Below are 25,064 nucleotides of genomic sequence, written 5' to 3'. Positions count from 1 at the left end.
ATACGAGTGCAGTAGTAGAGGTAGCAGTGGCAATAGTAATAGTAGAAGTTGTAGTAGTAATTTTAGCTGTAGTAGCAGTAATAGTAGTAACAGCAATAGTAGTAGTGGTAGTCATATCCTATTAACAGCAATAGTAGTAGCAGTAGTAGTCATTATAGCTATGGTAGTATTTTTTCCTCAGTGTAAAATAGGATTAAAAATAATACCTATCTTGTGGGGTTGCTGTTAAGAGGAAATAAGTTTGCACATGTAAAATGTTTAGAAAAGTCCCTGGCACTTAGCAAGTCCTTACTAAATATTTACTATTAGTAGTGGTGGTGGTGGTAATTTTGCAGTTGCCTACAATACATTTGCTACACTTACTCCGTCTCTATTGTAACAAGCCAAAAGTTAAAAAAAAAAGTTTCATTTTTTTCGTAAGTATAGTATGTATCACATAAATTTGATAATTTTTACCTATAAGTTCTAGAATATTCTCTTTAAAGGATTTGCTTTCCTCCAGCCTTCTGTCTCTGTCCCTTTACTCTAAACTACGATGGAACAAAAGAGACCCTTTTGTTAGTATATAGCCATTATTAGCTCTAAGTCTTACCTAGACATTGCTTGTACTGTACAACATACTTCTTTGTTCATTATGACAAATTTAGCTTGTTAATACAATTGAGTAATTCAGATTCATTTATACTGCATGAATGATTTTCCAGAGTTAGTATATGGGGTTGGGGAAAGGAAGAAATAGGCATTTATATACTGGAAGTCTTTTGATTTAAACTTGGGCAATTTCTGAGTGGTAAACCACATATACACTTTGGAACATCCCTGAGCTTTGCTATCACAATTTCCAGTATGTGATTCAACTCTCCTCTTATGAAGGCAGGCATTTTGTAATTCAGCCAAGCTGTGGTTTCTAGTGAAAATAGAGAGAGCATTCGTATCTAATTTGTGGCTACAGTATGCTGAGGCCCATGATCTTTACTTGCTTTGTAAGCGTTCTGTCGACCACTGAGAACCTCAGCTTCTCCTGAGGTATGGAAAGTGCTAGCACCATATACGAAAGCTTCAGGGAAGCTTTTATACATCTACAACTATGTTGAAAATGATATAGTGTATTTTTCCTTTGCTTTGCTTCTGAGAAGTTTTCCATGCCACACCTTTGCCAAATATAGGGCAAATAAGAACAATTCTTGAAGTTGTTCATTATTGCTTTACAAACAAGTAAGCTGATCATGACCTTCCTGAATCTAACATTGAAAACAGAGCTGACTTTTAAAGTGAGTTTACCATTTTAAACTTTTAGAATAGTTTAATTAATTTTGAGGAGAGTTTAGACCAAAAATTCAATAAGTATAAATTTAATATACTTATAGTTCAGTAAGTATAAATTTAATAGAATAAGACATAAAATAGTTCATGTTTTCATTACATGTGATACAGTATAAGATGCATGACCACATTATTCCTCTCAGAATAAAATAACTGTTATGCTTTAAACTGGAAGTTTGAGAAAAGAAAGATAGCAATTTCGTTAAGAAAAAAATAATATTAGATATACATCATATTAACAGTAAAACAAGGTCCATAATTTGTTCATTTTTATATTATTTTTCTGGCCTCAATTTTTTTAATTGTAAGATTGGACTAAAACATTTAAAATTTAGCATTTCTGAGGTGTTTTATTATTCTTTTTAATTCCAATCTAAAATCAAGACTCACTGAAGTGGTGGAAGTTTAGTATCAGGATTAGCTTTGAATTAGAAATATTATACGACCAAACTACTGTATTCACATAAGGAAAGAATACAAGAAAATTAAGTATTTTTTTATTTTGATGAAAACACTTTTCTTCTTCAAATATAACTTATCTCAGTTGTAATAATTTGAAGAGACTTTACTCAATATATTTCTGTTAATGAATATTAATAGTGTTAGAGTGCAGTTCTGTTAAAGATATCAGAACACATTAAATCCATCTCTTTTATAGATGTAAACTATACTTAAACTATATTATTTTATTTTTTCTCACTAGAAAATTACATAACAATATGTGCTTATTATTATTAGCCTTTATGATAGTTTAAGAAAAGTCTTTTACAATTAGTTACCTTCCCCATATGTAGAATCATATTCTCTCTGTAGCTTATTTTTTTTTAAGACTAAGGAGTTCTAAATAAATAATATTTTTTGCCACCTTTATTACACAAATTCTGTTTTTTATGGTTTAGAAAATTTAGGGATTTACATTTTCCTGTGTGTTAGCTGCATTAATTTCTTTATAAGTTTATTCATTTTTCTCTAAACTTTTCTTTTTCTCATAAAATTGGATTATGAATAAATTGAAATATAGTAAACATGGAATAGTAGCAATAGATTCTTTCAATTTAGCTATTTTATTTTATAACATTTTCGTTATTTACCTGAAAGATATCATGTATCATTACTAAAAGAATGTCTGCTTGATGAAAACATATTAGGTAATATATATTATTTCTTTTAATATTTATTTATTGTATTTCCATTGTGTGTCAGATATTGTATTAAGTACTTGATATGTAATAATATATACATAATCTTTCTCCTCAAGGAATTATAGTCTATTGAGAGCTGAAGAATTAGGCAATTATAGTAGAGAGAGATAGTTGCAATGAAATGGACCAGCACCTAACCCAGCCTTTGGAGGCCAAAGAAGAAAGAGGCATCTGTGCTGTGAATTGAAGTTAGCCAGGTGATGGAGGTGGGGTGTGGGGGGAATCTATGCAAATGTAAGTGATATGTGCAAAGGTTGTCCAGATGAGGGAGCACGTGGCAAAGCGTAAATTGTTCACAGTGGCTGGAGAGGAGGAGGTGGATGAGGGCATAGTGTGAGGTGGTCGTAAGAGCGAGGAAGGCAGTGGTGATTCAGTGGTAGAATTTGCACCTTCATGATTCTGGCCAACGCACTTCAAATGCAGCTACCACCCACCTGTCAGTGGAGGTTCGTGTGTTGCTGTAATGCTGAACAGGTTTCAGCAGAGCTTCCGGACTAAGACACACCAGGAAGGCCTGGCAATCTACTTCGAAAAATCAGCCAATGAAAACCCGATGGATCAAAATGGTCGGATCAGCAACCAATCATGGGGATGGTATGGAACAGAGCAGCATTTCATTCCACTGTGCATGGGGTCACCATGTTTCAGCGCTAACTCCACGGAAGCTTACAACAGCAAGAGTGTACAGTTCCCCTGACACCAGAGAACTTGCATAATGTGTTTAGGATATGCTCTGATTATCGTGGGCTATATGTTCTTGCTAACTGCATATAGTGGGTAAGAAGTAAAAATACATTCTTAAGAGCACATGCAAGAATTCTAGATAAGCACTTTGATTAGTTTATTCAAATAACACATATTGAGTGTTATATTCCTGACACTACGCTGGTCCTGGGGATACAAGGCTGAACAAAACAGGTATGGTTTCTCTCATAAAACTTACGGTCTACTAAAATCTGTTGCTGTCAAGCTGATTCCTACTCATAGCAACCCTAAAGAACTGCCCCATAAGGTTTGTAAGGAGCAACTGGTAGATGCAAACTGCCATCTTTGTGGGTAACAGCTGTAGCGCACTGTAGCTCTTAACCACTGCACCACCAAGGGAGCCCAATTCCAATCACATGATCACATAAATATTAAGTTGCAATTGGCATGAAGTACAAAATGACCAGATAATAAGAAAGGCTCGCTTGAGGAAGTGATTTGGGTGTTGGGAGGTATTAAAACAAAACAAAACAAACCCATTGCCGATGAGTCGATTCCAACACATAGTGACCCTAAAGGACAGAGTAGAACTGCCCCATAGGGTTTCCAATAAGTGCCTGGAGGATTCGAACTGCCAACCTTTTGTTCAGCAGCCATAGCTCTTAACCACTATGCCACCAGGGTTGCCCATGGGTGTTGGAAAGTATAAGTAAAGTAAGTGTTATTTGGGTAAATGTGGCAAGGTGATGGGGTATGAAAGAACAACAATTCTGGGAGAGAAAACACCATGGAGAATCAGAAACGAGAGAGAATAGCACGTATTTGAGGTCCAGAAAGGGACATTCTTCCTGAGGAATACAATGTAAGTGGGGTGATGGCACTAGGTGAGGCTGGAGCTCGGACAGAGCCTAGAGGATGGAGATACAGTTGGGCCATTGTAAGGCTTACGGTCTTCTGTCTGTTTTTACTGGGAGGAGTAATTTGATTGTATTTTTAGAAGGTAAATACGGGTGTTAAGAAGAGAAAACGGTAGAGTGGGACAGGGGTGGAAGTAGGAACCAAAGAAGATGCAGTTGTTCAGGTAAGAGATGGTGGTAGCTTAGACTAAGGTAGAGGCTGTATTGAGGGAAAGCATTCGGTTGTCCTTCCTGAGATATTCAATCTTTCAGTCATCTGTGACCACACACATTCCAGAAACTTTGAGGACATTCTTAACTCATCTTCTCCTTCACCTTCTTTACCGTTGTATTACACATTGGATTTATCCATTTCTTTCCATTATGGTATGGCAAACAGAACAGACCAACAGAATGGAAGGAAAGAACTCCCCTATGTCAGGAATTTGCAGAGGACTTGGGGACTGTTTGAATCAATCTAGACCTCAAGAAATGCAAAGACTCTAACTGACATTAAATTGTATAACCTATAGCTATATTTTTACTGAAATTTGTCTAATATAAAGGTATTAGTTGTGTGGCCATTGAGCAGTTTTTTATATAGGTACATTAGTATTCTATTACAATCAACTAAACCAATATGCTCAGATAATAAAACCAAAAAAACCTGTTGCTGTCAAGTGAATTCTGACTCATAGTGACCCTATATGATGGAGTAGAACTGCCTCATTGGTTTTCCAAGGCTGTAATCTTTACAGAAACAGACTGCCACATCTTTCTCTTGCAGAGTGGCCAGTAAGCTCAAAATGCCAACCTTTTGGCTAGTAGACAAGCATTTAACCACTGTACCACCAGAGCTCCTGTGCTCAGATAATAACTAGCTATTATTCTTAACCTCATTAATGAAGCAAGAATTATGAACTCAAATTCTTTTCAAGATCAGCAGGTAACATAATACAGTTGACTGTCATCATTTGCAGTAGTTATGTTCTATAAAGTTACTGTGAACACTAAATTATCAAATACTGGACCATTGTACCTTGGCAAAAAACAGGGTTAAGTTTTTATGAGTATCTGGTCACAACATTTTCATCAACTGATAAATAACCTTGTATTATGTGTATTTCTGTTAAAGACATTGTGTTTATTATATATTGTCGATTTATTAACATCAGACTGAGCCAACAGCGCTACAACTCATGCCTGAATGAAGCTTATCTAACACATGGAGTATTTTCTCCATAAGGCACATTGCTGCATTCTTGTGCCTCAAAGCACTAGACAGCACTTCAGCGCTATTCTTGGGAACCATTTTAAACAGTAAAGTTTTCAACACAAAAAGCACATGAATGGGGAAAACATAGGACTAAAAAGACCATGACAAGGACACTTTTTTACAGTATGAGAGCTGAAACAAGAAGGCACAGTATCACCTTATTTGACTTCAGCTGGGAACATCCAGTACCACAATGCCACCAGAGGTCACTGGCCTGCATCTGGCTGCCTGTCCTGTGGGTTGGAGGGCTGTGACATTCAATGCTTAAAAACCAAAAAACCTAACCCCGTTGCCATCGAGTCGATTCTGACTCACAGCAACCCTGCAAGACCAAGTAGAATTGCCCCATAGAGTTTCTAAGGAGAAACTGGTGGATTTGAACTGCCAACCTTTTGCTTAGCAGCTGAACTCTTACCCACTGTGCCACCAGGGTTCTCAATTCAATGCTTAGAGGGTGTATTTGCTATTGTTAGCCGCAGTCAGGTTGGCTTCAACTCATGATGGCCCCATGCACAATAGAATAAACATTGCCCTGTTCTGCACCATCTTCTTGATCATTGGTAAGCTTGAGTACATTTTTTGTGGCAGCCACTGTGTATTATGAGTGTCTTCCAATCCAGGCGGCTCATCTTCAAGCACTATATTGGACAATATTACATTGTGATGCATAGAGTTTTCATTGGCTAATTTTCGGAAGCAGTTTACAAGGCTCTTCCTAGTCTGTCATAGCCTGGAGGTTCTGCTGAAACCTGTCCACCATGGGTGACCTGCTAGTACTTGAAATAATGGTGGCATAGCTTCCAGCATCATGGAAACATGCAAGCTACCATAGTATGGCAAACTGACAGACAAGTGGTGGACATAAAGAATAGCCTTATCTATTATGTAAAACATAAACCATTTATTTTTCATCCTTTATCTGGATTTCTATGATTGAAATGTTAATATTTTTGGTTGACAGAAAAATCAATTTGAAACTTGAGTTTTCAAAATTTTTCTTCTAAGGAAGTTTATTGGTGATAAAGAGCATGAACTTTGACATGCTTCCACCACCAGAGAAACCAAGTGACTTTAAACTACTTGAATAAGTCTTACTTTTATCCTTCATAAAATGGACATAATTGGACCTATGATAAGGGCTGTTGTCAGATGCCAATTAAATGGGATAATATATATAATTGCACAGGATCTGGTATATATTAGGCACACAAAAATAGTAGCTGTTTTTAGAAATTGCATTGGTATCTTGTCATCACAAGCAAAATTACCTCAACATTCCTTAAAAGAAGTATGAACTATACAATCTTCTAAGCACTGAAATACAGCAGTGAGCAAAACAAATAGCCTTGTCCTCAAAGAGTTATATGTTGGCAATAAAATGCATGTTAGTAGAACTGTCAGCCTTGAAATTAGTCAACTAGATTGGCTTTGCAAAACCAAATTAGTAATTTTTCCCAGCCAAAGAACACTTATTTATCCTCACTGACATTTAGCAGTAAGGTTATTAGACTTTCATAGTTCTCTCTAAAAGATATCAATGAAATTGTTTCATCCCTTGAATTTAGCTAGTGTGTGTATATATATATATACATATATATATATATATATATGTATATATATATAATTGCCATCAAGTCGATTCTGACTCATAACGACACTAAAGGACAGAATAAAACAGTCCCATAGGGTTTCCAAGACTGTAAATCTTTACGGAAGCAGACTGACACATCCTTTCCCCTTGCTAGCAGCCAAGCGCTTAACCACTGAGCAACCAGGGCTCTTCTTTTTTTTTTTTTTTGGCTAGTATAGCCCTCTGATAATAGAAATAATAAGATGTTAAAGGATTTATCATCATGATAAATAAGGAAAATATTGAAGTTGTTAAAGATTTCATTTTACTTGGATCCACAATCAACATCCATGGAAGCAGCAGTCAAGAAATTAAACAACATATTGCATTTGGCAAATGGCTGCAAAAGACTTCTTTAAAGTGTGAAAGACACAGATGACACTTTGAAGACTAATGTGCCAGTGACCTATATGCATGTGAAGGCTGAATGATGAATAAGGAAGAATGAAGAATAATTGATACTTTTGAATTATGGTTTTGGTGAAGAATATTGAACATACCATGGACTGCCAGAATGAACAAGTCTGTCTTGGAAGAAGCACAGCCAGAAAAGTGAGGATGGTGAAACTTTGTCTCAGCCACTTTGGACATGTTATCAGGAGAGACTAGTCCCTGGAGATGGACATCATGCTTGGTAAGGAAGAGGGTCAGTGAAAAAGAAGACACTCAATGAGATGGATTAACACAGTGGCTTCAGCAACGGGCTCAAGCATAGCAATGATTGTGTGGATGGTACAGGCCTGGGCAGTGTTTCATTCTGTTGTACAGGGGTCCATATGAGTTGGAACTGACTCAATGGCACCTAACAACAACAACAAAGGATTTATAGCTTAAAAGGACCTTAGCAATGTATTTAGTCACCTTGTTTTTCAGATGAGATACTGCAGTTTAAGTAACTTGAGCAATGCCGTACAGATAACATACCTAATACAGTGTCTATTTAATAGGGGGAAAATGTACCTCTTGTATCCTAAATGCTGTATAATTGATAAAAAACGAACTGATCTGAATGACTGCTGTTTTTGCCAACAGCTAGATTCCAATGGGGAACTGCTCATCCGAAACGCCCAGCTGAAACATGCTGGAAGATACACTTGCACCGCCCAGACAATTGTGGACAATTCTTCAGCTTCAGCTGACCTCGTTGTGCGAGGTAAGAATTTCAACATTTTAAAATCACAAAACCAAAGGTATTTGACTTGCATAAACATGTATAATCTTCTGGTCACTCTGGCTCAAATTCTTACATATTTAGAGTCTTGATCCTTGAAAATAGCTTCTCACCCATGCCTAGCAATGATTTATGCCAGACAAGTAGTAAACAACACTGATTTTGTTTGTTTTACTAACTACGTATCTCCTAGAAACTTACACCACATACCTCCTACTAAATGTTTGTGCTTTCGTACTTAGGACTTACCAGAAGTTCTCATTGCATGCTAATACTTTCAGTGTGTTGGGTATAGTGCTGTTTCCGTTTTTATTTTTTCACTACTGATGCAGGGTTGCTATGAATCAGAATCGACTCGACAGCAGTAGGTTTTTTTGTAGGTAAGATGCTGTTTAGTATAACCTCCAATGTTATTTATCACTACCATCTTAGCATAAAAATTTAATTTATGTACGTATCGTGTTTTTATTTGTTGCTGATTTTCAGACTAGTGCCTTTATTTGTTTAATAAATATAATTGAGAATGTGTTGGGATACACGCTTACTGAAAATGTGACCCCTTTAATATCTCCTTCTGTTCTTTCTGTGAGGCATGGCTGAGAATGTACCACACCTTGTTTAAAATCATTAATCAACTCTTCACTCAATTCCTGCAGAATGAAGTCCAGTCTCCTTAGCTTTGCACTCAGGAAGTTCCATGCATTTATCTCAGCCTGACTACTTAGCTTTTATCTCTCACCGTTCTTCGTGACTAACTCCACTGTTTGCCTATCTCACAAGCATACCCTAGTATTTCTACTCCAATTTCTTCATTTACAGCATTACCTCCCTGCCCTGTTCTCATCTTTTCTTGTCCAACTCTCACCCATTTTTCAAGGCTTGGCTAAATATTACCAAATTCATGAATCCTTTCCTGCTGTGCTAAATAGGCGCTCCTTTCTTCCAAACTTTCATAACACTAGTTTCTCTAATGCGTTTTATAGCAACCTGTACACATGAGTTATCTCTTCTACTAAATTATTAATTCATATCTTCATTTTTTAATTTAGTTAATTGATGAGGTTCTTTGCATAGTTTCATAGCACTCTCTTTTTCTCTCTCTCTGTGTCACTGTTGTGCTGAATTTCTACTTACTAGAAATATTTATTGACCATTAGTTAATTGCACATTTTTTAGTTAGTTTTTGCTCAAATCAAACAATGCATAAATAAAACGATGTGTGTAATTTTTTTAATGCCCCTTCCAGAGCCAGAACAATATCATTTCACACATCTACCACATTTCCATACATAGCAGTGATAATATGGGATCCCCCAGCAACCCTGGGAAAATACTGAAAAGTCTTTTCTTTCAGTTGAATACATTCTCTAATAGATCAATAAGAAGTCTAGCTGGTTTCATTTTCGAAATGAACTGAAACATCCCATCTGCAGACCACTTACTTAAAGTTAATAAAACTCTGAGGTTACAAAATCCTAAATTAAAGAAAGATTTATTTAGGTTTAGTATTTTCATTTAGAGTATTTGGTTATCTGAGACATCCCTTGTCTTTGAGAATTATCAAGGAAAAGGATTAGTTCACTGTTCCTTCTATTCAGACCATTAACGATTAAGCCATATCTAGCAATAACCTATGAATACATTTGATGGACATTTTTTGCAGATTAAAATAGTTTTAATATTAATTAATATTAAATTAACTAATATTATAATAGGGGTTATATTACAATACATGCACATTAGTGTCTTCATATAATTACGCTGTAGTAAACTCCTGGTATTTAGAGGGAAGAGGAAGTTTTACAGAGTTAATATAAGAGTATTAATGATATACTCACATATACTTGGGTAACTAATAATCACTTTAATGAGTATTTTCTAGTAGAAGTAAAGCCAATAAAACAACAGAATCATCAGAATGAGAATTAAAATAACCATGCCCAAAATTATCAAAGAAAAGAGGTTAAAAATGTGTTGGGAACAAGAGACTTAAAAAAAATGACAACTGGTTCTCAAAAAGACTGCATATAAATGATAAAAATAATCATTGAAATTAAAAACTCAGCAGATAAGTTAAACAAAAGGTTAGAGATAGATTGAGAAAAAAATGGGAAATTAGAAGATGTATATGAGAAAATTGCCCATATTTCAGCACAGAGAAACAAAGGGAAAATGGGAAAAGAAATTACAATATGGAGGATACAATGAGCAAGTCTAGTATTTGTCAAATTGGGGTAACATAATTTTTTTTTTTTAAGAAGCAGAAAAAGTAACGGAAACAATTTGCAAAAAGATGAAAACTACACATCTTGAGGAGTTGATAATAAACACAAATTCTCATACTCAAGAACCACAATGGAATATAAGAAAAGTAGATTAAAAAAAAAAAAAAAACCTTCAGAATATTGTGACAAAGAAAAGATCATAAGAGCAGTCAGATGAAAAGAAACATTATTTGTAAAGCCTAGCAATACACTGACACAGACCACCCAATAGCAACGTTAAAATTAGAAGATAATTGGGGGAGCCAGTCTCCAAGATGGCCCCCAATGATCCTGGCCTCCTGGCATACCAATCCTGGTGTAATCCCCTCTTACAGATCATCAGATTTGATCTGTATGACAGCAGAAGTGATGGTGTGTGATTTCTGAAGCTATGTCATAAAAGACATTACTGCTTCTTCCTTGACTTTTTGGATTGCTCAGTCTGGGGGAATTTAGCTTCCATGTCAATAAGACATTCAAGCAGTCTTGTGGAGAGGAGGAAATGAGGTCTTCCACAAAAACCTAACGTGGATTTGCCAATCATTTGAGTGAATCATCCTGGAAGCAGGTCAGTCAAACTTTGAGGTAGAATTAGCCCTGACTAATATCTTGATTATAACTTTGTGAGGGACCTTAATTCAAAACCATTGAGCTAAGCCACTCAAGAATTCTTGGCTTACAGAAACTGTGAGAAATAATAAGTATTTATTGTTGTTTTAAACCACTAAGTGTTGGAGTGATTTATTACACATCAACATAAAATTAATACAATAGTCGAATAGTATCTTTGATGTGCTGAAAGAAAAATAACTGTCCTTCAGAAGTTTATACCTAGGCAAAATATCAGTCAATAATATGGGGGAAAAAATGAAGTTATTTTCAGACAAACAATAACAGAGTATATCCCTAAGAGATTCTTATTTGTAATGAAACATCTTAAAAAATCAGGGTGAATTTCAGGAAAAAGGAAACTAATCTCAGAATAAAGTTCTGAGATGCCCCAAAGCATGGTGAATAAAGACATCAGTAAACATGAGGGTAAATCTAAGCAAACTGAGCTAAACCAGTCTACAGAATATCCTTTTGATATGGTTCAAAGACTGGTGAGAATGATGAGTTTTTCTCTCATCAAGTTGCTTTTACGTCAAGTTTCTATTAAAATAACAAATCAGTAATGCAAAGAGTAGATGATATAGGGAAACTTATGTAAACAGATGCATCTGGGTTTCCTCACAGAGTTATGCCCAAAGTATGTTAGTCATGACAGCTGAAAAGGAAGTGACAAATTTATCAGGTTATATAATCTGATGAATTGCCATTTCCTTTTCATTTGGCTAAAAAGTTCACATCCTCTCTTATGTGTGTGTGTCTGTGTGTCTGTGAGCTCCTGGGTAGTGTAACAGGAGCTCTGGTGGTGCAGTGGTTAAGGAACTTTACTGCTAACTGAAAAGTCAGTGGTTTGAAACCACCAGTGGTGCCTTGAGAGAATGATCTAACAGTCTGCTTCCATAGAGAGTTACAGCCTTGGAAACCCTATGGGGTCACTATGAGTCAGAATCGACTAGACAGCAGTGGGTAGTGTAAAAAGTTAAGTGCTTGACTACAAACGTTGGTGGTTCAACCCCACACCAAGGTGCCTTGGAAGAAAGGCCTGGCAATCTGCTTCTGATAGGTCACAACCTTGAAAACTCCGTGGAGCACATTTCTACTCTGCACACATGGGGTTACTATGAGTTGGAATCAACTCAATGGCAACTGCTCTAGTTTTACAGACACACACAAACACACAGAGACACACACACGCCTTATATGGTCAGTTAGAGAGAATGCATTAAAATGCTAATCAGCAGATACATGACAGTAGTTACTTCTGGAGATGGGGAAAGAGGGAAGGAGATCTGTATAAGTAATGTTTTATTTCTTAAGCTGAGTGGTGCATGTTAAATATTTCTTGGTAAATTTACTTTAATAAAAGAGAGTCACAGAGCCACTTGCTACTCCCTAATTCTTAACTGCCAGCTTTCCCAGCAAAGATCTTTATGGCCCAGCAATTTTATTCTTGGGCATTCATCCCAGAGAAATTAAAACTTAAGTTCACACAGAAACGTGTACATGAATTTCATTCATAGCAACTTTAGTCATAATACCCAAAAGCTGGAAGCAACCAAAATCCCTTTCAATAAACTGACTGTGGTATATCCATAAAAAAAAAAAAAAAATCCATACCACGTAATAAACCATCACACCAGTTGTTATTGAGTTGATTCTGACTCATGGCAACCCCATTTGTGTCAGAATAGAACTGTGATCCATAGGGTTTTCAATGGCTAATTTTTTCAGCAGAATACTGTCAGGCCTTCCTTCCGAGGCACCTCTTGGTGGACTCAAACCTCCAAACTTTTCATTAGCAGCTGAGCATGTTAACCATTTGCACTATTCAAGGGTACTCAGCAATAGTAAGAAATGAGCTATTGATACACACAACTTGGATGGATCTCCAAAGAATTTTGCTAAGTGAAAAAGCCAATCTCAAAAGTTTATATACTGCATGATTCCGTTTCTATAGTATTCTTGAAATGACAGATTTATAGATGGAGAACATATAAGTGGTTGCCATTGACTGGGGGTGGGGGGGAGAAGTGGCTGTGGCTCTGAAAGGATAGCATGGGGGATCCTGCCCCATGCATCTCTCAGTCTCTCCTGTAAATAAATATGAATATATCTTTAAAGAATATTATTAAGGAGAGCATCAGATTAATAGCATTGCAGATTACAGAATGTTTAAGCCTGGCCTGGACTTGCAAATCTCCATTTTTAACAAACTCCCAAGGAGAGTGTGATGAAGTAGTCTCTACCTGTATTTGAAAATTACTGTTCTAAGGAATACACAGAACACAGTTTGCAATTCATCTTAAGTTTTCTTCATAAAATATATTTTTGGCATATATTAATTTAGAAATGTGTTTGAAAAAGATAGTAATGCTCTTCTTTAGTTTGTCCCTTACAAGTCAAACTGAAGTCAATCAGAGACAATTGAAAAACTAATATTAATGTTTTGCTAGAAATCACAAAAGGGAGGTCTGACTTAAAGGCCAGGAGTGGCATGGGAATAGAAGAAGGCATTCCAGCTCAAGAGAAGAGGTTAAATCTATGGTTTTTCCTTACCCCCTCATTATTTTGGCACAGTTAAATTTGTGCACTAATCTACACTAAGTAAGGCAATATTAGCTTCAAAAAATCCATAGTTAATAACAAGACCGTGCAACCAGACTACGTATCAGCAGTAAGTTAAAAAACAACCCTGAAAAACAAATCCCCTGGGTAGAACACTGAAACACCAATATAAATATGCAGGTAACTTTATATGAATTCAATACTGTCCCAGGTATAATGACTTTTAACATTATTTTAAGAAGATTTTAGTAACATAGATCTTTTTTCCTATCAAGAGAGCGTATATTAACAACAATTAAAAATATTATTAGAAGATAAAATACTCAGGAATAAATCTAACCAGAGATGTAAAAGACCTGTACAAAGAAAACTACAAGACACCACTGCAAGAAACCAAAAGAGACCTACATAAGTGGAAAAACATACCTTGCTCATGGATAGGAAGACTCAACATTGTGAAAATGTCAGTTCTACCCAAAGCAACCTACAGATGCAATCCAATCCCAATCCAAATTCCAACGGCATTTTTCAATGAGATGGAGAAACAAATCACCAATTTCATTTGGAAAGGGAAGAGGCCCCAGATAAGTAAAGCATTACTAAAGAAGAACAACAAAGTGGGAGGCCTCACACTACTTGGCTTTAGAACCTATTATACTGCCACAGTAGTCAAAACAGCCTGGTACTAGTACAACAAAAGATTCACAGACCAATGGAACGGAATTGAGAATCCAGATAAATTCATCCACCTATGAGCAATCGATCTTTGACAAAGGCCCAAAGTCCTTTAAACAGGAAAAAGACAGTCTTCTTTAACAAATGGTGTTGGCATAACTGGATATCCATCCACAAAAAAAAATGAAAAGACCTGTACTACACACTATGCACAAAAACTAACTCAAAATGGATCAAAGACCTATAAAATCCAAAATGATAAAGATCATGGAAGAAAAAATAGGGACAACTCTAGGAGTCCTAACACATGGCATAAACAGAATATAAAACATTACTAACAATGCACAAACACCAGAAGTGAAACTAGATAGCTGGGAGCTCCTAAAAATCAAACACTTACGTTCATCCAAACACTTCATCAAAATGGTAAAAAGACAATCCACAGACTGGGAAAAATTTTTGGCTACAACAGATCCAATCAGGGTCTAAACTCTAAAATCTATAAGATACTGCAAATCCTCAAAAACAAAAAGACAAATAACCCGATTAAAAATGCACAAAGAATATGAACAGACACTTCACCAAAGAAGACACTCAAGCGGCTAACAGATACATGAGAAAATGTTCACGAGCATTAGCCATTAAAGAAATACAAATCAAAACTTAGAATGAGGTACTTTCTTACCTCAACAAGGCTAGCATTAACCAAAAAAACAAAATAATAAATGTTAGAAAGGTTGTGGAAAGACTAGAACACTTATACACTGCTGGTGGGAATGTAAAATGGTACAGCCACTTTGGAAATTGATTTGATGCTTCCTTAAAAAGCTAGAACTAGAAATACATAATCTAGCAACCCTACCCCTTGGAATATATCCTAGAGGAATAAGAGCTGTCACATGAATAGATACATGCACACCCATGTTTCATGGCAGCACCATTCACAATAGCAAAAAGATGGAAACAACCTAGGTTCCCATCAACAGACAAATCGATAAAGAAATGGTATATTCATACAATGCAATACTACGCAGTGATAATGAACAACGAGAATACACAAAACATCTCATAACTTGGATGAATCTCGAAGGCATTATGCTGAGTGAAATCAGTCAGTCGCAAAAGGACAAACATTGTATGATTCCACTATTATAAGAATTCAAGAAAAGGTTTAAACACAGAAGACACATTCTTTGATGGTTATGAGGGTGGGGAGGGAGGGAGAGGGGTATTCACTAACTAGATAGTAAAAAAAAAAAAAAAAAACTAGATAGTAGACAAGAATTATCTTAGGTGAAAGGAAGGACAACACACAATACAGGGGAAGTCAGCACAACTGGACTAAACCAAAAGCTAAGAAGTTCCCTGAATGCAAGCAAACACTTCAAGGGACAGAGTAGCAGGGGCGGGAGTCTGGGGACCATGGTTTCAGGGGATGTCTAGGTGACTTGACATAACGAAGTTTATTAAGAAAATGTTCTGCATCCCACTTTGGCGAGTGGCGTCTGAGGTCTTAAAAGCTAGTGAGGAGTCATTTAAAATGCATCAACTGGTCCCAACCCACCTGGACCAAAGGAGAATGAAGAACAACAAAGACACAAGGAAAATATGGGCCCAAGAGACAGAAAGGACCACATAAACCAGAGACTCTATCAGCTTGAGACCAGAAGAACTAGATGGTGCCCCCAGCTACTGCCAGTGACGGCCCTGACAGGGAATAGAACAGGGGGTCCCTGACGGAACAAGAGAAAAGTGGGTTGCAGAACTCAAATTCTAGTAAAAAGACCAGACTTAGTGGTCTGGCTGAGACTGGAGGAACCCTGGAAGGCATGGCCCCTGGACTGTCTGTTAACCCAGACTAAAATTGTTCCTGAAGCCAACTCTTCAGACAAAGATTAGACTATAATACATGAAATGATACTCGAGAAGAGTGTGCTTCTTAGCTCGAGTAGGTACATGAGACTAAATGGGCAGCTCCTGTCCAGAGGCGAGATGAAAAGGCGGAACGGCACAGGGGCTGGTTGAACGGACACAGGAGGTCGGGGTGGAAGGGAGAAGTATGCTGTCACATCATAGGGAGGGCAACTAGGGTCATATAACAATGTGTGTATAAGTTCTTGTATGAGAAACTGACTTGAGCTGTAAACTTTCACTTAAAGCAGAATATATATATATATAAACTTTTTTTTTTATAAATTAGTCAAAGATGTGATTCAAAATGAATCTTTTAAACAGTAGTAACATAATACACCCAAAGAGATTTAGAATGTTAATCACTATAAATGTACATAATATTTAAAGACCCTATGATTTAAGCATGTTCTTAGTTTTTAAGAACTAAAGTATTTCAAATACTTTAGTCTTCTTATTTAAAAATCCACATTAAGAGGATTAATACAAATTTCATTTAAAAAGAAACTTTTTGTTGTAATAAAATCTTTACAGGTTCCATAAAAGTATACTCCAACTTTCAAGTGGGTATTTGATGGTGGTGAACAACTCTCTATGAATGTTCTTTAGCAAAAGACATTTCTGAAGGTCTTAAAGCTCTTCATCTAAAAGGGTTCCATTTAGAGAGAAAGGCTTTACAGAATTTGTTCTGCAGCACTTGTGGGAACATATACGCAGCTTGGCAAATCTAGATTCTCTTTCGTGAGTGCGCTTTTGGAAAACATTCAAAAATGGACCATAAAATTCGACCACAAAAACCAGAAATTAGGCTTTAACTTGTATGTGTTTTACCACTTTCCCTAGTATTTATGCAGTATTATAAATATCTTTGGAAACACTACCAGCTGTCAGGAAGACCTTCCTGACACCTAGCTGAGCAAAATGGTTGCCGTTAAAAATGCTACAATAGAAAATGCAGTTAAGATTATATTTTTCAGATATATTTTATATTTTTCAAATATATTATATATATTTTACATCTTATATACAGGTATTAAAAAATATTTCTTAACTCAAGGATGAGCCTTAAAAAAAGAAAAATAGACTTTCCCTATCTGAAACTTTTCCTTGGGTCTGATTCTCAACGCTAGTAATATGCTACTTGATATTTGAAAGAGTAACTGAAGTTAAAGCAATAACACAAAAGCTGTGTAAATCATCTTCTCTCTCAGAACAAGCCTATATTGTTTACATCTTTCACCAGTAGCTTATATTCATGAATGCAGATTTCCACTTTATTTCTATGGTCTAAATACATAGTTGCAGAATGGAGATATGTGTGTTAAATTCATCTTTATTTGATGTTATCCCTTGAAGTTTTTATTACTTGACCTAATGACATGGTTGCCAGATTCTTCCTTAAGGAAGTCATTTGGGTTAATGACTAAACCACTTTTAAACCATTTGTTGGAAAAGTTAAGGTAACTTGGCCAAATAAATAATGTGATGGAAGCTGTCAATGTATCTTTTCATCTAAATAGTATTTCTGTATTTTAAACTATCATAATGATTGGCTAATGGTCTTTTCTACAGAAAATGTTCTTAGTATTTATTACTCCCAGCCTTTCTACATTAGCAGAGTCATATCCAGAGCATACCCCTCTTCACTGTCCAGGAAAAATTATTTTTAATACATTTACTTGGAAGTGCTGTTCCAAATAAATTAAGACTCTTTCTTAAAAATATGGAAGAGGCGAACAAGTTCTGTGTCAGAGAAAAGTGTTCTAATGGTCCTATTATTGGCAAATAGTGTCAATTCCATCTTTTTCCTTTCTACTTCTTCACATGTGAAATCACAACCATATGTTCCTTATAACTATATGAAATCTGGACATTTAAGTTGAAATTCAAATGCATAATTTTAGACCTAGAGTCAATCCTAGAGGTTACTTAAACTATCCCCATCCCTTTATCTTACAAACATGGACTCCAAAAGTAAGGGACTTACCCAGTTATTACTTAACTATCTGGTGGCAAACAATCATCTTGGGTCCCCAGTCTAATTTTGATAAAATCTATAGCTAATTTCTAAAACTCACTATACTACAAAGATTAGCAAATCTTTTCTAGAATTTTTGCTGTCATGTAACAAAATTATTGATTTCAGTTTCTGTTCTTTTCTCTTTCTCTTCCCTTTGTCTGACATACGCTTACAAACATCATATAATTTCAGAACATTATGGGAAAAGCTAAAGGCAATGACATTCATTAGAAAAATGTTAAATTACTAATTCTTGGATTATTTAGGATTTTGTTTATGTGGCTAATTCAAGGATTGTGGATAATTGTGAAGGCAAAAGACAAGAGTCTGCAGCCATAAAAAAATGTGGGCCTCTCAGTGCTAAATCAGAATTTAGATTTCCATGGTATCTGAAATAAATTTTCACATGTGTTTAAGAATTCCTATATTTAAATTATGAAATGAGTAAATGTGGATTTATATTCAAAATTATTATTAAGGCATAATATGCCTATATTAATTTGAGAGGACTTTTAAATTCGTCAATTTAATTACCATGAAATTAGGATGAACAGACAAGAAGGTTTCACATTAAAATATGTTACCAAGTCAGGAAAACAGGTACACACCATACACTACACACACACACACACACACACACACATGCTGGCACATATATGTATGCACACATGTATGTGAAAAGATCCAGAAAAGAGGGAGACTTTTATAGACAGAATGATGTGCCCAAATCATCGTAGTCAAGTCAAAGTGCATAGCTGCGGTAGCTTTTCAAGTATTTGGGGCAGAAAAACACACATTTACCTCAGATATTTGGATGATTGCCTCTGCTTTCCACTTGCTTTGGCCAAGGAAGTCTTGCCACAGAGACGGAGCTCAAGATTCCATCTCATCAGCCTTTGCAGGATGGAGACAGGAAAATGGCCCTTGCTACCCACACTGGCTGGAACAGTGACTAACTGGGCACCATCTGATGTGTCCTGACCCCACTCTGCACTAAACCACAGCAATACGTCTATTAATAGCAAAGTCAGCCCAGAAATTAAGTACCCCCTTTCCACTGAGAATCAACAAACTCTAATCAAATGAAAGCTAGTAGGGTACGGTTCTCCATAACTGTTACATGCTAAATCTAAAATATTGAGTTGAAATGCGTATCTGATTTAATAAATACAGAATTTCGTAAATAGTTTGCTTGTTTTGTCTTTAGAACTTATTAGTAGTACTATTTTTTTAAAAAAAACATAATAAAAATAATAGCCTCTCCAGCTCCAGCTAGAATATTTAAAATATATCAATGATTTGAAATTATATTTTTCTATGTATGGAAAAATTTAAGAAAATGTTTAAAAATATCAGCAACATTCAGGATAAGTCATAATATTTTATCTAGTTTAACACATTATTTTACAAATTCAAAAACTTAAAGCTGAAGATCCCAGGCACTATGCAACAAACTAGGAGATAGAACTGAAGCATTAAACACAATATTAGGACAATTAACTGGGATGTCCCATGAAACCATGACCCTAAACGTCCAAACCATGGAAACAAAACCCCTGAGGTGTTTGTACATAAGGAGCCTCAGCAGCTACTCCTGTTTTTTTTCTCCTTTTTAATCGTTGTTATAAATATAGCATACAACTTTTGCCAATTCACGTTTTAACAGATGTATAATTTATTGACAGCAATCACAATAATCATCTGTGCAACTCTACCCTCAATCAATGTGATTTTTCCATCACCTTCAACACTCCTTTTCCCCTTTCTTCCCTCCCTGGTAACCATTAATAAATTTTGGTCTCTGTGTATTTGCCTTCTCTTCACTTTTTACAAAGCGAGGTCACACATATTTGTCCTTTTGTGATTGAGGTTTTAACAGCTTGCAAGAGGCCATCCAAGGCACAACAATTGGTCTCTGTTCTTCTGGAGCAACAGAGGAAGGAGAGTCAGGAATAGAAGGAGGATATGGAATGTGTGGCTAATTGCCTCCATGAACAACTGCCTCCTTTGTCATGAGACCAGAAGAACTGAATGGTGCCTGGCTACCATTACTGATCATTTTGATCAAAGATTTCATGGAAGGAGGAAAATGCATAACAGTATTTCAAATTCTCATGGGCTCCTGATTTTCTGGGGCCATGAAGTGTAGATGAGCCCCTGAAACTATTGCCCTGAGATTATCGCTAAACATTAAACCAAAAACGTCCTCTGAAGTCTTCTTAAAACCAAATAATTTAGCTTAACTAGTAAAAAATATCTGCCTTGAGCTTTATGCTCTTTTAAGAACTAACTATACGGAATCAAACTGACAACTGCAACTCATAAGATCGGGGGCAGAGAGTTTATGTTAATGAGGGAAGAACAACTCAGAAAAAGAGAGTGAGAACGGTTGTACAACTCAGAGGATGTAATCGGTTTCACTAAACTGTACATGTAGAAACTGTTGAATTGGTGTATGTTTAGCTGTATGTATTCTCAACAACAACAAAATAAATAAAATTCAGAAAAAAATTAAAGCTTGTAAAGGTGCAATGGTTAGAAGACATTGTTAGTCATGTAGTGATGTAAATACAAATGGATTTGTTTTTTTCACTAGAGTACAGTAAGAGAAGTGCCTTGGAGAATTTCTTCTCCTTTTCTAAAATTAATTGCTCCTGGCTCTCTTTGGCTTATAGACAAACTGGCTATCTTTTGGAAAATTGTGGGAATTTCATCTTTGCATACAGAGTTGGCCTTGTCTATGATTACCTTAAAAAAAAAAAAAAAACAACTCAGTAAACTTGCTGCTTCTCTTTGATTCCTGGAGAGAAATCAGGAAAATATTGAAGAATTGAATAGGCATACCATGCTTTTAGACCGCCCATTCAGTGTTCTTTGTAGGTTTTATACATCACTGTGTATTTACCAGATAATTATACAAAATTAGATTTACAAGTACACAAATTATGTCAAATTAAGAGCAATAGCAGAGCAATACAGATAATCAGTGATATCTAGAGTCCTTAAGAGTATGAATAAAAAGTAGTTACTTAACATTTTAATAATAATTTTAATTTATGTTGGCAAAATATTATAGTTTGCAACTCTAGTCTTTATGCCGTAAATATATGTATATATATGGAGCCCTAGTGGTGCACTGGTTTAGAGCTTGACTGCTAACCAAAAAGGTCGGCAGTTCAAATATACCAGCCACTCCTTGGAAACCCTATGGGGCAGTTCTAATCTATCCCATAGTGTTGCTGTGAGTCGAAATCGACTTGACGGCAGTGGGTTAGAGTTTAGTTTGGTTTGGTTCAGAATATATATATATGTATTCTGAATATAAAATAAAACATAAAGATATATACTTATATAATTTAATGTAAAATACAAGGACCCCTGGTGGCACGATGGTTAGGTGCTCGGCTGCTAACTAAAAGGTTAGTGGTTCAAATCTACCCGGTGACTCTGCAGACAAAAGTCTGGTGATCTGTACCCATAAAGACTATGGCCAAGAAAACTCTATGGGACAGATCTATTCTGCCACATTAAGTCACTATGCATCGCAATTGACTCAGAAGTACATAAGCATGTAGTATGTATTATTATCAAATAAATATATATTATATATTCTAGTATATAAAGACATATAACATCTATTAATAGCTTATTTTATTTCACAGTTGCTATTTTAAGAGGTGGAAACCCTGGTGGCACAGTGGTTAAATGCTACGGCTGCTAGCCAAAAGTCAACAGTTCAAATCTACCAGGCGCTCCTTGGAAACCCTATGGGGCAGTTCCACTCTGACCTATAGGGTAGCTATGAGTTAGAATCGACTCTACGCCAATGGGTTGGTTGGTTTATTTTAAGAGGTAGGTACTATTATATCCCCATTGTATACATGAAGAAATTGACCTCCAGAGAGGCTATATGATACAACAAAACATTAATGCATATATATATTCGTGGAGATAAAATGATCAATGTGGAGAAATTCAAATGCAAGCCTTTTTTCTTTTTGGTAAGAAATGTTTATTCTGCAGAAAGTTGCTGATAGAGATATTGCAGTTTTGCTTTTGCTCATGATGTAGTTATGATTGGCCTAATAACAAGGTGAAACTAGTAATTTAAAGTATTTTTTTCAGATAGTCACCTTTATACAGTTATAATTACAATATCAAAAACAAATGATAAATTACTGTAGATGGCTTTCAAGTGTGATCTTTTAATGTGCTCTTTGGCCTAAATTTGGTTCATTTAAATATTAATTTGTGTTTTCTTGATTTTTTAAAAAAGTTTGTAAGTCATATAGTTAAAAACAAATCCTTCAAAACGCTTAAATATCAAATTCTTAGATTCTAATATATAGGTCTTTCACCTACGTTTTACCATGACATCCTAATAAAAACTCTGGGGTGGTACAGTAAGAACTGTTAATCCTATTTCATAGAAAAAGGAAGTTTAAAAAAGAAAAAAAAGATTCTGACTTGCTAAATGTTCCTCAGCTATCGTATTATAAAGCTTTTACCCTCTAAACCTGGGGTCCATTTAGGAAGTTACAGGGAAGAGGTTTTAGCCCTTTTGCATTACTACCATGTAACTTGCAGCATCATTACTGGGATTAAATAAGACATGCTTTTACGGAAGCAGACTGCCACACATCTTTCTGCTTCAGAGCGGCTGGTGGGTTTGAACTGCTGACCTTTCAGTTAGCATCCAAACACTTGAACAACTGCAGCACCAGGGCTCCTTACTCGAAGAGAGAGGAAGAAATGCTAAAAGAGCTCTCAGCACAGACTCTAGACTCTCTTAGTATCTTACAAAGTTTCACAGTTTATACCCCTCATTCCTCCTTGAAGGTGACTGTAAGGTTCAGTGTTTGTGAGACAAGACATCCCATGTATCATCCAAATTTAACTTGGGACATATCATTAAATTAGAACACCAGGAGTAGCTCTCAATCTCTATTCTGCTATAACACTTTTCCATAATAGTGTTTAATTGCACAATATTCTCTTATAAGTGAGTGTAGATTTTGACAAAAATCCAAAACTCTTTAAAGAACAAACCATAATTGTAATTTCTTATTGCCAAATGCTAGCTGTCACTATAGGCACTGGAAGAGATGAGAAAGGAGGCTATAGTTCGTGTGCATTTCCCAGGGTGCATCTCCTGGAATGCCACCCTGTTTCTTTCAGAAGGCATTGAGATGCAAGTGAGAGTGAGTGAGAGTGAGCATATTACAGGGATAGCCTTAAATCCAGTCTTTTTTTTTTTTTTTTCTTAAAAAAAAAAAAAAAGCACAAAATTCCGAATTCTCAGTATTATTAGTAGCAGATTACTTGTGACACATCAAAGTGCAGTGACCCCTCCTGTGAGTGCTGGTTGGTCTAGGATCTGTCACACTGAAGAACACATTTTAAGCCTCAGCTCCCTACAGTCTTAGTGGCTCTCAACAACCAGAGCTTGGCCCCTTCCATACATTCCCGAGAATTTCTCCAGGAGCAAGGGACTGTTACTGATAGGAATATGTCAGAGCTCTCTGATGTCCAGGGTTTGAACAATTTGGAGAAACACTCTTTGATATCACCCTACATAGGCTGATAACTACTGTGACTAATTCCTTGTGCAAGGAGCTTAGGAAGGCTCCCCATGTGACCATGGACAGACATCCCCCTACCCCCCCCCCTCAATCCCTCCATACTTAAAGCTCTAGATTTTGGATAAGCAAACTCTGGTAATGTAGCAAAAATTACCAAAGCTTCACTTGAAAGGAAAAAAGGAATATATCTAAAATTAACAATATTGGTTCTCATCAAAACGACTTAGAAATCTCATATGCTTAAAGTGAGAAATGAGTTTTGTGACCTTTGTTATCATTACTGTAAAAACTGAATATACCATGAGCTCTGAGCAGAAGCAAGTTTTCTTAGAAACTGTTTCTCCTATTTAAATAACTATCTCCAGAGAGATGATCGTGGCTATAAAGTGTCATAAGTAGAATAATGAAACTCACCTTAGCTATGGGTAAGGGAAAGAGGTGGATGATCATCCTATTAATTACATGGTTTTCTATAATAATGCAGTTATTATATTGCTATATACATACAATTGTTAAACTATCTGCATGAAGTGACGGGAAGGGTATCAATTTGGTTTTAGGCAAACACGAGTTAGAAATTCACCTTATCTACTTAAGAACCCGTGGTCTTAGAGAGTTAATCAGTCTAAGCTTTAGGTTTTATGCTTATGACAGAGAATAATAATAGCTACAGTTCATACATTACCAATGGCAATTTTTGTAAATATTTTCCTTTATTTCTCTCCCCTTTGCTCATTAATAATGTATACATCAAAAACCCACTACCATGGACATAATAATAAATTAAATACTACTGAAGGAATGGTCCTGTGATGCCCATACCCAACACCTGATAAACTTTTTAGAACCATTGTTTAAATTCATTCTCAGTATTTTTTTTCCTTAGTTAGAAGCATAACTACTATAAAAATACTTGCATAAGTAGTATATATTTCAGTAGACAGATTTACACTATGTAGAGTGAAATTGCAGTGAGTCTAAAAGTTTTTTGTTGTAGTTACTTTGTTTTGTGTATGTGTTGGGGTGGTCCGTTTATTACTCTTGTTCTTCAAAAAGTCAATCAGTGTTTAAGAGGGAGAGAGATTTGATGGGGCCAAAACTCATCTCTTCAGCTTTCTCTCTTTTGGATCCCCAACTCCAGTGTCTTGCAGAAGATATTTTTCTTTGTTCATTATTTCAACTTACCCAACAAGGAAACATGGCAAATCCCCAAATTACATGGCTTCCTGCCCCTA

The 25,064-nt window shown here is 35.9% G+C and overlaps 1 protein-coding gene across 1 annotated transcript in view; it reads left to right on the top strand.

Annotated features, from left to right (window-relative positions):
- CNTN1 (contactin 1) overlaps positions 1 to 25,064 on the top strand; it is a 379,037-nt gene that overhangs the window by 269,061 nt on the left and 84,912 nt on the right. Inside the window, exon 16 of the mRNA XM_023555346.2 lies at positions 8,065 to 8,185. Within this exon, the coding sequence (XP_023411114.2) occupies positions 8,065 to 8,185 (121 nt within the window). The remainder of the gene's footprint in view (positions 1 to 8,064; positions 8,186 to 25,064) is intronic.

This window comes from Loxodonta africana, chromosome 4, assembly GCF_030014295.1.
Source record: "Loxodonta africana isolate mLoxAfr1 chromosome 4, mLoxAfr1.hap2, whole genome shotgun sequence".
Lineage (NCBI taxonomy): Eukaryota > Metazoa > Chordata > Mammalia > Proboscidea > Elephantidae > Loxodonta > Loxodonta africana.
The sequence above is the reverse complement of the archived record's forward strand: the minus strand, read 5'-3'. Positions and strand labels throughout refer to the sequence as shown.